This window comes from Gossypium hirsutum, chromosome A01, assembly GCF_007990345.1.
Source record: "Gossypium hirsutum isolate 1008001.06 chromosome A01, Gossypium_hirsutum_v2.1, whole genome shotgun sequence".
Lineage (NCBI taxonomy): Eukaryota > Viridiplantae > Streptophyta > Magnoliopsida > Malvales > Malvaceae > Gossypium > Gossypium hirsutum.
This window is the reverse complement of record NC_053424.1, coordinates 94,918,451-94,930,251: the sequence shown is the minus strand read 5'-3', so window position 1 is coordinate 94,930,251 and position 11,801 is coordinate 94,918,451. Positions and strand designations below refer to the sequence as shown.

The 11,801-nt window shown below is 34.9% G+C and overlaps 2 protein-coding genes across 3 annotated transcripts; one reads left to right on the top strand and one right to left on the bottom strand.

The window, feature by feature from the left end:
* The first annotated feature begins 891 nt into the window (after window positions 1-891).
* LOC107916527 (non-specific lipid transfer protein GPI-anchored 1) lies at window positions 892-2,076 on the top strand. The gene is made up of 2 exons (XM_016845794.2): window positions 892-1,554; window positions 1,638-2,076. The coding sequence occupies exons 1-2, from the start codon at window positions 1,215-1,217 to the stop codon at window positions 1,862-1,864; spliced, it is 567 nt and encodes a 188-aa protein (XP_016701283.1). The 5' UTR covers window positions 892-1,214; the 3' UTR covers window positions 1,865-2,076.
* Window positions 2,077-2,900: 824 nt separating this feature from the next.
* LOC107916526 (YTH domain-containing protein ECT1) lies at window positions 2,901-10,989 on the bottom strand. Of its 2 annotated transcripts, XM_016845793.2 has the most exons (8): window positions 10,575-10,989; window positions 10,085-10,158; window positions 9,806-9,935; window positions 9,002-9,063; window positions 8,356-8,865; window positions 6,126-6,656; window positions 5,296-5,508; window positions 2,901-4,706 (listed from the first exon to the last, which is right to left on the bottom strand). In XM_016845793.2, exons 1-8 carry the CDS (start codon window positions 10,615-10,617, stop codon window positions 4,392-4,394), a joined length of 1,878 nt encoding a protein of 625 aa, XP_016701282.2. In that variant the 5' UTR covers window positions 10,618-10,989; the 3' UTR covers window positions 2,901-4,391. The 2 variants fall into 2 exon arrangements, with proteins under 2 accessions (XP_016701282.2, XP_040964851.1); XM_041108917.1 differs by lacking the exons at window positions 9,806-9,935; window positions 10,085-10,158; window positions 10,575-10,989 and adding an exon at window positions 9,161-9,178.
* Between the last annotated feature and the right edge of the window lie 812 nt (window positions 10,990-11,801).

Below are 11,801 nucleotides of genomic sequence, written 5' to 3'. Positions count from 1 at the left end.
AAATAAAAATTTACGCAGATAAAAAAACCAAACATAATTGTTTCCATTTATTATTGGAACGGGATGTTTGATTATATCTATCATATTTAAAATATTATATACCTAAAAAAATCTTATTATATTATTATATAATTTTATTATATTTATATTTGTACATATTAATTCAGATTATTTTTTACTTAGTTCGATCCTTCAACAATAAATACACATGAATTAACGGTTGATATCAAGATTTTAACAATATTATCAAAGATTTGGCAAGATCCGAAAAATCAATTAATTAAATCAAAAAAATTACGAAATTTAATTATTTAAATAAAAAAAATTACGAAATTTAATCATTGAAATGAAGTGTACTTACCATTTTTTGGCAAAAATATCAAATGTTATTAACGACAATTCTGAATACCAATAGAAATTAAAGGATTGGGGAACAATTCAATAATGAAAGAAAAAGAATCAACAGTCCAAAGATTGAAAATATGGTGCAAGAATGAAAGAAAAAAAAAAGAATTTGAAAAATGGGCAAAGTGAAAACCAAAATAGGAGAAAGAATTGATTACATATCTAGGGTTAGTAAACCATAGGTGCGACACAAGTAGTTTACTCAAAATTGCCGAAAATAAAAAAAAAAAAATTGAAAAGATAGGCACTTAAATTTGGGTCTAGAAAAGTATTCTAGCACTTTAACCATAAAACCTATAATTCATTTCTTGTTTAATCTTAATTCTTAGTCTTATATATTTTAAGGTGGCAATAAATATTTGACTCAATTTAAATTAAGTATCCAGCTCCCAATTTTTAGCACACTAACCTATATAATTAATGAAGTTCCAATTTCCAAACCGCAAACATTTAAAACTTTCCTATGTTAAAATAAAATTTCTAATTAATTTACCAACCAATTGTCACCACGGTTGGCTGCCCAGCGCAACCTCATTTAAACTCCTCTTTGTAAAACCAACAACTTGTCACTCCCTACCTTACTCTGCTTGCCGCCCAACTAATGAGAGGGGGCCTCCATTTATATCTTAACATCACCACAGCTGATTCCACATCAGGTGTGACATATCAACGCTCCACAAACAATCCTCTCTTTCCATTCAAATGCACATCATTAATACTAAACCCTAAAATTTCAGTCTTCCATAAATATACGCATTCATAGGTAGTTCCAAGATATTTTTGTGTGAAGAAGACTCTGAACTCAAACAATGGGAAAGGGTTGGGCAGTGAAGGTGATGATGATGAGTTTGGTGGTGGTGGTTGGTGCGGGTGATGAGAGTGGGTTAGCCAAAGAGTGCAGCAAAGATTTACAGAGCGTGATGACTTGTTTGAGCTTTGCGCAAGGGAAGATGGAGAAACCTTCAAAGGAGTGTTGCAGTTCGGTTTCGAGTATAAAAGAAGAAGAACCAAAGTGTTTGTGTTATATTCTTCAGCAGACCCAGGCATCCGGGGCTCAGAATCTTAAGAGCTTAGGCGTTCAGCAAGATAAGCTTCTTCAACTTCCTTCTGCTTGCCAGTTGAAGAACGCTAGCGTCACTGACTGCCCAAGTAAGTAGTAACCTCTCTTTTCTCTCCTTTTGCTTTGATATGTAATAAAATTAGTGCATGTTGTGTTTGGAATGAATGAATAGAGCTTCTTGGATTAGCACCAAACTCACCAGACGCGGCTATATTTACAAATTCTTCCTCAACACCGACGACGCCATCCACCGGGACACCGTCAAGTGCTTCAGAGAATACTGATAATAACTCCGGTGGAACAAAGTTAGAAACTGCTCACTTGGTTGGTTTCACGTTACTGGTTGCATCGGCATCATTTTTGTATGCACTCCCACCGGGATTGGCTTCCCTGTTTTAGGCGGTGTGCATGCATGGGATGGGAGTGAACTAAAAATGCTTGAAATTCCTTTTGTTTTCGTGTTTTGTTTCAGCTGCACCTGCAACATGATTTTACCATTCTTGTACTTACTTTCTTAACTTCAATCATCATATTTAGGGGAGATGTTAACTCTAGGTACTTGTTTCATGATTTTTTTTTTAATAATAATTCGACTTGGGTGATTGTTTGAATATTCTGATACTTAGTATATTAGTACTTATTCTGTGATTTACGTTGGTTAATTATTTTCGGATTAATATGTTCTAAATTTTTGGTATATTAGTACATATTCTGCGATTTACGGTGGTTAATTATTTTCGGATTAATATGTTCTAAATCTCTATTTTTTTATATTTAGATTGAATGAATGTATAAACATATGTCATCCGTGATTGAGAAAGAAAAGAAAATGGATATCAACTATAGTATTTTGTTGGATTTTACTATGATTTTTCTAAATTAAAATGGTTTTAGTTCAATTTATTAATTTATAATAAATTCATAATTTTTTAGATAAGTTATACCTAATCACTCAATTATCATAAATTTTCATTTTAATAAAAAAAATTACCCACTATGGGTATATTAGCCGATTGAATTCCAACGTGGTTGGCCAGATCATATTTTTTATTTTCTATTTTGGATTTGTATAATATACATCTCTTTTTCTTTTTTGTTTTTGCTAATTTTAGTCACTAACATTTTACTATAAATCACTCTAAACCCTAGTCGCCGTTAGATCTATCGCCACCGTCGGAGTGTCAATCGGAGATCGCCGATCTATAGACTTCTGTCTCTATGGTTTAGATTTCCTTGAAAGATGCCCGAATCCTTCGAAAACCCAAGAAATGTTCGAAGCCAAAAATGCAAGTCGGCCGCTGGTAGCTGTCTGGTTGGCTTGGTTCCGAAGTGTGTTGCTCCTTTTGGTCGGAGCTACTCTTTCACTGTTCAGATCGTCAAACCACCTCCTAGATCTTGCTATTCGAACTTAAGATGCTTCATTTGTTTTTGCTTGTTTATTTCGTTTCTGACCTTTTTGGGGTTTTCAGTTTATGATTTGGGGCTTCCAAAACAAGGAGCTTCTTAGGTGTTTTTTTTTTCCTTTGGTTGTTGGTTAATTTAGGTTTTGGTCTGCAAGTTGTTTGGGTATAAGAATTATTAGGTTTTTTTAGTTGGGATGGTGGAGTATGGCAGTGGTTGACTTTAGGTGTAGAGTATGATAAAAGTTTTGAAGATGGAAATTGAGGGTTGAGGCAAGATTGAATGAGAGCGGAATGGTGGGTGTTGAAGGTGGAGCTGAGGGTGATTAATGATGGAGAAACGACTATGGAGGCAGTGTGTCGAGGTTGAGTATTAGTTGCTTGTACTCGGAGGATGGTGGAAAATTAAAAAAAGAATTATTTGGTGGGAAAAAAAAAGCTGATTTGGCCAGCCCGTTGGTATTCCGTTTGTCAATAGAATCATAGTGACCAAAATGAAAACAAAACTAAACATGGGTGTTAAATTGTAAACTTCTTTTTTGGTTGCAATTTACCCCTCCCTTTAAATAAAATTAAAATCCACCTTGATGAAATTGGATTTGGGTCTGCCCAATGACTTTGATATTCGGCTCAATTCTTGAGGAAAAAAAAACTATTAGACATTAACCATAACGTTTTCAAAACTAATTCAAACCCAACAATTATCATACGATTTCGAGGCTGACATTAGGCCCGTGAAGCCAGAACACTGAACAGTGAACACACTTGTCTGGACAAGAACTGCCTCACATGCCGATACCACAAAGACACCACCGCTACACATGATTGAAGGCATTAAAAATATATTGCTATACTCATAATTTTACTAATAATCTGTTCTGAACCTCTACATACCGCATTCCAGTCCCAGAGTGCAAACTACAATTACCATACCCATTTTGGACTGTTGGGACCTTTTCTACCAATTTTTTGTTTTCTATTATATTTTCCTTTATAACTAACGCAGCAAGTTTAAAATTTGAAGAAAGAAAAAGAGCAAAGGACTAGAGGTGAAGCCCACCCAAGTCCAGTCTATAATGCTATCCTAGTACCCACCATCCACACACACAAAGACAGACAGGCTCCTAGAGAATTAGACTCCCAACCTTTTCATACAACTTCACCATTTCTCCTTGTAAGTTTCCTTTGCTTTTTGTAAAGAATAAAATTAGTTAGATATATTAGCTGAGGTATATATAGTGTATACATACGATATAAAGTTATGAACCAAGTCTATCTTACGGACTGCTGCAGAATATGTCTATCTAATCTAAACAAATAAAATCCATAAACCAAGATAACCCAAACTAGGTGCCTTCTCAAAACTTGCGAGGCAGGAAATAATAAAGAAACAAACACGAGATCAACGTAAGAGATGGCATTGGTTGGATTTAAACCCACTTTTCGTAATATGCGTATAAAGGTATAAACTGTCATTCCCTACCCATCATATTTGTTTCCTTGTTGGCCAAATTTGTAGTTGCACCCTATCTACCATGGCCTCCACAGGCAGCAGAGAGCACCTTTCCAGTTCCTCCGCCTGCTTGCTCATTCTCGTTTAACAAAAGAACTTCTGCAAAGCTCTTGGACATTTTCTTCACGATATCATTAGGGAGTGAGACGAGGTTTGATGCTTCACACACTAAATCATCGGAAGCCACTAGGCTGGTTAGCTGCCTGGCCTTCCTTTCCTGCATTGCTTTTTGCCGCTCTTCGTAAAAATAAAAGTCATCAAGGATTGAAGAATGACTTTCATAATTCTTGAAAATGTTTATCATCTCAATGCCCTGTTCAAACTCCACCTGCAAATATTATTTGATGCAGCAGCTTCAGATACCATTCAATCGCGTTGCAATGAAAGACAAGAAAGATTATACCTTACTTGATGTAACCACACTCAGACAAAATAAGTACAATGGTGCAGAAACTGGATTCATAGGAAGGACGCATCATCAGGTCTTACATATCAGCAATGCATGTGCGATTTTGCTTGCATGCTCAATACCTCTTACATGACAAGTTGATGTTAATGCAATGCATGCCAATTCACAAATTCAAATGGAAACAAGGTTGGTTATCTTCTAGCTCTGTAATGTACATTGTCTCATTGAGTTTATCCAGTTATACATCTTACATTTCAACAAAAATCGTAAGTACACCCAAGTATCTACTTGAGAGAAAAAAAAAAAAACAAGTGAGCACTGGAATTGTAGACTAGTTTCATGTTAGCTTTGGTCAAATAGAATTCAATTATGGACTAACACAATCACCTCATTAGCTCTAGTTAAAATAACCACGATGAAACTAATATATGAATGCAACCGGACACACCAAAAATCTGATCAGCAAGCAAAAGTGACCATACAGTGTCAACTTCAAATGCATCCTTACCTCTTGAGTATCTCTACTGTTAGTAACAGGCTTGTTGTCATTACTTTCTAGTAGAATGTGGCGGAACTGACTATTGGGGACATCTTTAATAATGTGCCACTTTACAGGGAATTGCCCAGACCACTTATTCTGAAGCCAATAATCCACACTTTTATCAAAGTCAACAGGTCCCACCATCTCAGCCACTCCACAAAACTGAGCGCTAGCATTGACCTGCATGCATAACATATGAACAACTAAGTTAATTTCATTTTCTCATTCGTGGTCTCTACTTACAAATAAACTAGAAGGAAAGTACATGTATTACGTACTAGGGATTTCAGCTACTAGTTCATAATCATTACCGCTTACTGAATTCTATCTATCAACTATTTTAGTAAGTTAAATTGAAGGGTTAATGTATTTTTTGGCCCCTGAACTTGACATTTTGGTCCAGTTTGGTACTGGTACTTCTTTTATCCACTTTGGCACCTGAACTTAGATTATGTAAAAGTATGATTTCATGGCACTTTGAGATTGTGCACAGCATCACCTGAAAATAAAATAATTATATGAAATCTAAAAAGTAAAAAATTAAAAAAGTTTCAGGTGATAACATGACACAATCTCATAGTGCCATGTCATCACACTTACAAAATCCAAAATTGGGGACTAAATGGGAAAAGCTGTCAAGTTCAGGTAACAAAGTTGACAAAAATACAAGTATCAAAGTGGATCTATATCAAGTTTATGGACCAAAATTTACATTAACCCTAAATTAAATGACAGCATCATTTTTTGTTTTTCATTTTTCCTCTCCAACATCAGGAATTCAATATAAGGTAGATTACCGAAAATAAGAGAAAGACAGGGCATGTTCCTTGTTTAGCTTTTGCCTCATGATAAGCAGTATCTAATTTTTTGTTGCCAATAGGAGTGCTTGCCCAGACACCATACTTAATGCTCTTGTGAACATTATCTTCACTATAAGATTTTATCACAAAGAACTTGGCACCCTCATAATCAGTGACAAAATTCTGTCGGTTGTAGGATCCATTGGTAATGCCATTAATTGTGCCATTCTTGCTGCTATCAACAATAAAACCCTTCGTAGTTATCTGTGTTTTCGGCTTAAATGCCCTAGGTCCCCTATTACGCTCACTTAGTGTATCAAGCGTTACAGTACAACTGCAGGAGAAGTCATTGCAGCTCCCTCCTTGTCTTGCTTCAGCAAGCGTAGGCCAGTTATGACCACTTATTCCTAAACTATTAGTAGAGACACTGCCATGACAAGAACGTTGATCACTTTTGCTACCACTGTAGCCTCTAGAGCTGGAGCTAGTACAACCAAACCCATTAAATGGCCCTTTTTGAAAAGAAACCTGCAGGTGATTTAACTGTTAGGTAATAAACTAGAATCAATCAGTTGAACTGTATCAATTTCACAGCTAATGAACTAGAGACATCTCAGGATTACAATCTAATGATAAATCAAAGATGCAAACCAAAATCATGAAGTCACATTCTTCAACATAAAACACAATCATGTGATGCAACACAAGGATTAGCAAATTAGCTACCACTTGAGCTACAATTCCAAGAGGCACTAATATAAGTTCCTCAATCTTTTTTGAGCTTGAATGGACGGAAAAAAAAAGAAAAAAAAAAGGTAAAAGCTTAAGCAGATGCCGCTCAGGAGAAATGATGCATGCTTTACACGAGTTGATCCATTGAAAGCTTAAGCAAATGCTGCTCAGGAGAAATGATGCATGACGCATGATTTACACATGTTCATCTGGGAACTCCAAAGTTCATGCTATCAACTTGATGTAAGTTCTTTCATTTCCTTTTGCCAGAAAGCAAATGACAAAAAGCTGAATTGAGATTTTAAGGCCAAAATGAAAAAGGTCACATGAAAGGTGAACCTATTTCAAGAATCTGAAATTAGCAACAACAAAATACATCCCTGAAATTTAGAATAGAGTACCTATGCTTCTATTTTCAATTCAATGAAACTAATCAGATAAAAATATTCCATTTATAGACAGGCTACCCTCCTCTACTGACCTAGCATCTTGCAGGATTTACTTACCTGTTAGGGTCTTGGTTATCGATCCTACCATGATCATTTAGCAACTAGCCAATTTAAAAAGAGGAAATAGATGCCAAGGGTGGCAAAAACAAAATAGGACCAACAAAACCAAATACCATAAAAGCTCTCGTTTTCTCAGGCACCACTGCCATGCCTCCTGACTTTCTCCACTCTCTACAGCCATGCTAGCACCTGACTTTCTTCTTCTCAACAAGTCAAAGCAAAGTCAGATGCTACCAAATACTGACAACTACAAGAATGGCAGAAAACTGAAATTGACGGCAGTTTACTGAAAAAACTCAATGGAGAACTTAAGGCTTCGTGTCTATATAATTACACAATATGATTAAGCATGAAACAATTTATTGCAAGAAAATATTAGAGAATGCAAAATCAACAGAGTTGTGTAGTAATGCTAGATGGTGAAAGAGAGAGAGAGGGAGGAGAAAAGATAGTGATATTGTTGGCTAGACTAAGATAGTTTAAGGTGGGAAGTGGTGCCTGTTTTGGTGAGAATAGAGTATTTGTGCCTTCAAATTTGCTTTGATCTTAAACATTTTTTTAGTTAAAATTGCTGGACAGCTCTAGGAGTTGAGCTTAGATTTGTGTTCTTTCCTTGATCACCTTAAAAGTTGGTATTTATACCAGCCAATTGCATTATTAATACAAGAACCACTTTCTATGGCGGGTGCCAATTAAGCCAACTTAAGAGTTGAATTAATCAAACAAGACTAAAGTTCAATGACCTCTTTAACACCTCCACTCCACCCCTAAAGAGAAAGAGAGAGAAGGGAGAAGCTCTATAACCATTCTTAGCTGCATGCCCAACTCCAATCATGATATAGCTTTTCCTTTTGCCAAAAATACTTGCTAGGAAATATGGAATTTATGTTTCCAAATTTTCAATGGCCATCTAATCTGAAAAATAAAAGAAAATAAAAAGGCTAGCTTCCCATCTACCTAAAATATGTGATAGGAAAAGAACTAACCATTGCAGGGTCGTTTGAAGAAAACTCTAGTGAACCAACCCGTTTTGGAGAAGCTGGTGCATATGAGGGACGAAACAGAGAACTCTTCCCACTAAAAGGCTTTGACCAGTCTGAGCAGAATCCACCAACCGCAAAACCATCAGACCCTTGGTATGAAGAGCAAAGACTGCTGGAGCTTCCAAAGAAGTTTCTTCCTCCATCAAATGATCCTGACTGAGGAAGGTAATTGGTTCCCAGCCCAAATCTTTTTCCAACCAATTGTTGCTCAATATTTACAGGACACTCTAAATGAGAAAACTGGGCCTTTGAAGTAACATGTGGAATATTTCGGGAAACTGATGGCTGGTGATAAGATGAATCTATGGTGATGAAATGCCTTGCATTGGACAGCCCGATAGGATCCCCAACAGGAGGCAGATAAGATGAAACCGGAGCATAAGCTCTTTGTTGCATTTGTGGACTATGCCCAAGACCATGAAACCCAAGAGATGCAGTTTCATTGTAAATGTCCTGGGTAATGTAAACAAAAGTAACGCCTTTGTAAGACATATTCATAGAAGGAAAGAAAATAACAAATAGTAATAATAGTAAATGAAACAAATAGTAATTATCATAAATGATTGGAAAAGATAGTAGGTTTACACACATGAAAACCATTGTCCAAACCCTCAGCATTAACATATGGAAGCAATGAACTCTGTTTATGAACTGCATTCCAAAACCATAGAGAAAACTTCATGAGTAATGAGCAAAGTAAGAAAGAGCATAATGTGCCATTCAAAAAGCTTATTCTGCCAGCCACAACCGTGCTAACTAGCTGCCTAAGCAACCGTAGCCCATAAAATTGCATGTCATGCCTCACATCCAATTTAGAATCACCTTCAGTGGAATCTAAAAAAGGAAAAAAAATTATTGTTTCTTAATACTAACAGGAAAAACATCAACCTCAAACATTAAAAATGATATGCAACTATTAACAGAAGTCCAGTATAGACTTGGAGACAATTTGATAAAACTTCTAATTCAATCATAAGCCAACATGGAAAAATTCTGTGAATCAAAGATCAGTTATTGATACTACGAAGGAACCACAATGTAATCATACAAAGAAGTTCTTCTGCCATAAGGTTTGTAGATTCTATCTTCAAATACCACCGCTATGTTCCCCACATCAAATAGATTAGAAGTCAAATATTGAATCTTTTTAATTTCACTTTGACCAGAAAGTGGAAAAAAATATTTACAAGATGAATTGCTTACAGCAAAATAAGTTACCCTTCCAACCAGCACAAGAATGAATATCAGTTCCCTAAGAAATATCCAAGTTGTAAACCTTATACTGATACACCATTAATCTAGATTTCTACATATATTTTAACATACATGAAATCAGAAACTAGGTTAACAGAAACAAGATAAAGTTTTATATGACAAATGCAGAGGAACTAACCTTCTTGATGGAACTGTGCCTCAGGAGAATAGGCATTCGGCAAATAGGTTGTCGTGGACTCAACAACAGATGGCATGAATCCCGACTGATGGGATGAACCATCCCTCAAGGAACCAACAGCTATCAAATCCTGTGCAAATAAATGAACAAATAACAACATCCTAAGTAATGATCAATTACAAACAACAGTTGTCAGCAGAGCGCAGTGGTTTAAAACAATGGCAATATCAATCTAATCAAGGCAACCAACAAAATGAAGCAATGCAAGCAACGATATACCTTATTAGTCAAAGCGTTCGGGTTAGAAAGGATGTTGCTATCCAGAACCATAACGTTGAAAACCTCTGCCGAGTCTAGAATTCCAAAACCATTGTCAAAATCTTTGATTAACCAACAAATATTGAACAATAATGTGCAGCATGTAAGTAAACAAGTACGTCAAACATTGAAAACATAAACACATAAGAATAGATCATAACTGTCGAACAATTATGGTTAGGCGATGATACTATTTGTTGCCAAACGCTAATTATGTCTACGATCATCTCCAATAATATCCTTTAAATAAATAAAAGAAACCAGCAAAACAATCTCGCAATAGATTCCACATTTCTCATTCGATACTTCCATAAAATCAAACAAGAACACATCAAAAAAAACCAAAGAGCTATATTGAAAATTTACAGCCTAAAAAAGAAGACATAAATCATATCTCATATTTCAATTTTTGTTTGTTGGTTTACGGAATTATGATTCAACGGCGACGTACCAGTAGAGGTCATTCGATCAGAAGTTTGGTGAGCCATTGGCATAAATTACAGACGAACAAAATGTAAGTTTTAATAATAATAATAATAATAATAATAATAATGAATTGAAAGATAAGTTTTGGTTTGATGAAATATTTTGGGTTGGAGATCGAGATTCGAGAGAGCGGGGGCTCTGGAAAGGAAGCTTATTTTTTGTTTTTTTTTTGGGGGGGGGTTAATTTGGTGAAGAGCTGTTGTGTTAAGAAGCAGAGAGAAGCGGGGGCATTGGGAGTGATGAAGGAGAGGGGGGAGGGGGAGGGGGAGGGGAAGGGGAAGGGAAGGAAATATCTGCGTGTACCGAAGAGTTGGCAAGACACCACTCGTCCACCTGCTCCCCCCTACCATAGCAGTTTTTCGCTTATGTCACTTTACGTTACTCCAATTTTTTCCCTTCATATTCCTTGTTTTCTATTTATTCAAATAATATAATGATTTTGTTATATTACTTTTATCATACTCTCAAAATATGTTTTTAAATATTAATTATTGTAGTTTAATTTGGATTCTCATCAACCCTTTATTGAATAATTTGAAGTAAAATTTTATTTGGATGTATAACTCATATTTTAGATTTAAAATTGTATATAATTTTTTTTTCAAATTTAAATATATATTGTGTATCTGTTAATATATATTAAAATTTTAAATTTTAATTATAAACTTAATATAAATTTTACAAATATATATTATGTTTGTAATTTAAAATTCCTCTATATTTGTATACCCAATATAAATGAGAAGAGTAATTTTATATTTTCACATTAAAATTGTTCATCTAAAAGCCAAAAACATTTAAATTAGTAAGAAGGCTCAATTTCTTCATCTCTTTTTTTATTTTTTCATGTTCTATTTTCCATGATTTCATCAATTAATTTTTTTTCTAATTCCATGTTTAGTCCATTCCTCAGTTTTGAGGAGTTATTCATTCCCACATTTTATCGTTAATAGTCTAATCAACTATTATTTTTGACAAAAATATATTGGAAAAAGATTTTATGATTTAGGTTAACAATGAATAACTTTTAATCTAATAGTAATTGAAATAGAAATATACCTAAACATTTTAGGTCAGAGTTTATTTTTAATCAATTTGATTTAATTTATTGGCATGGGAATATGCCTGTGTAACTATATTAAGTTAGATTTTTAATTTCTCGAAAAAGGGTTAAAGAAAATTTAATACTCAA

Excerpts from the sequence above, each read along its gene's own strand:
- LOC107916526 (XM_016845793.2), bottom strand. The coding sequence starts at position 10,617 with ATGCCAATGGCTCACCAAACTTCTGATCGAATGACCTCTACTG. Across the intron at positions 9,936-10,084 it reads CGAACGCTTTGACTAATAAG|GATTTGATAGCTGTTGGTTC; the intron begins GTATATCGTTGC and ends TTATTTGCACAG. Across the intron at positions 5,509-6,125 it reads CTGTCTTTCTCTTATTTTCG|GTCAATGCTAGCGCTCAGTT; the intron begins GTAATCTACCTT and ends TTATGCATGCAG.
- LOC107916527 (XM_016845794.2), top strand. The coding sequence starts at position 1,215 with ATGGGAAAGGGTTGGGCAGTGAAGGTGATGATGATGAGTTTGGTGGTG. Across the intron at positions 1,555-1,637 it reads TAGCGTCACTGACTGCCCAA|AGCTTCTTGGATTAGCACCA; the intron begins GTAAGTAGTAAC and ends ATGAATGAATAG.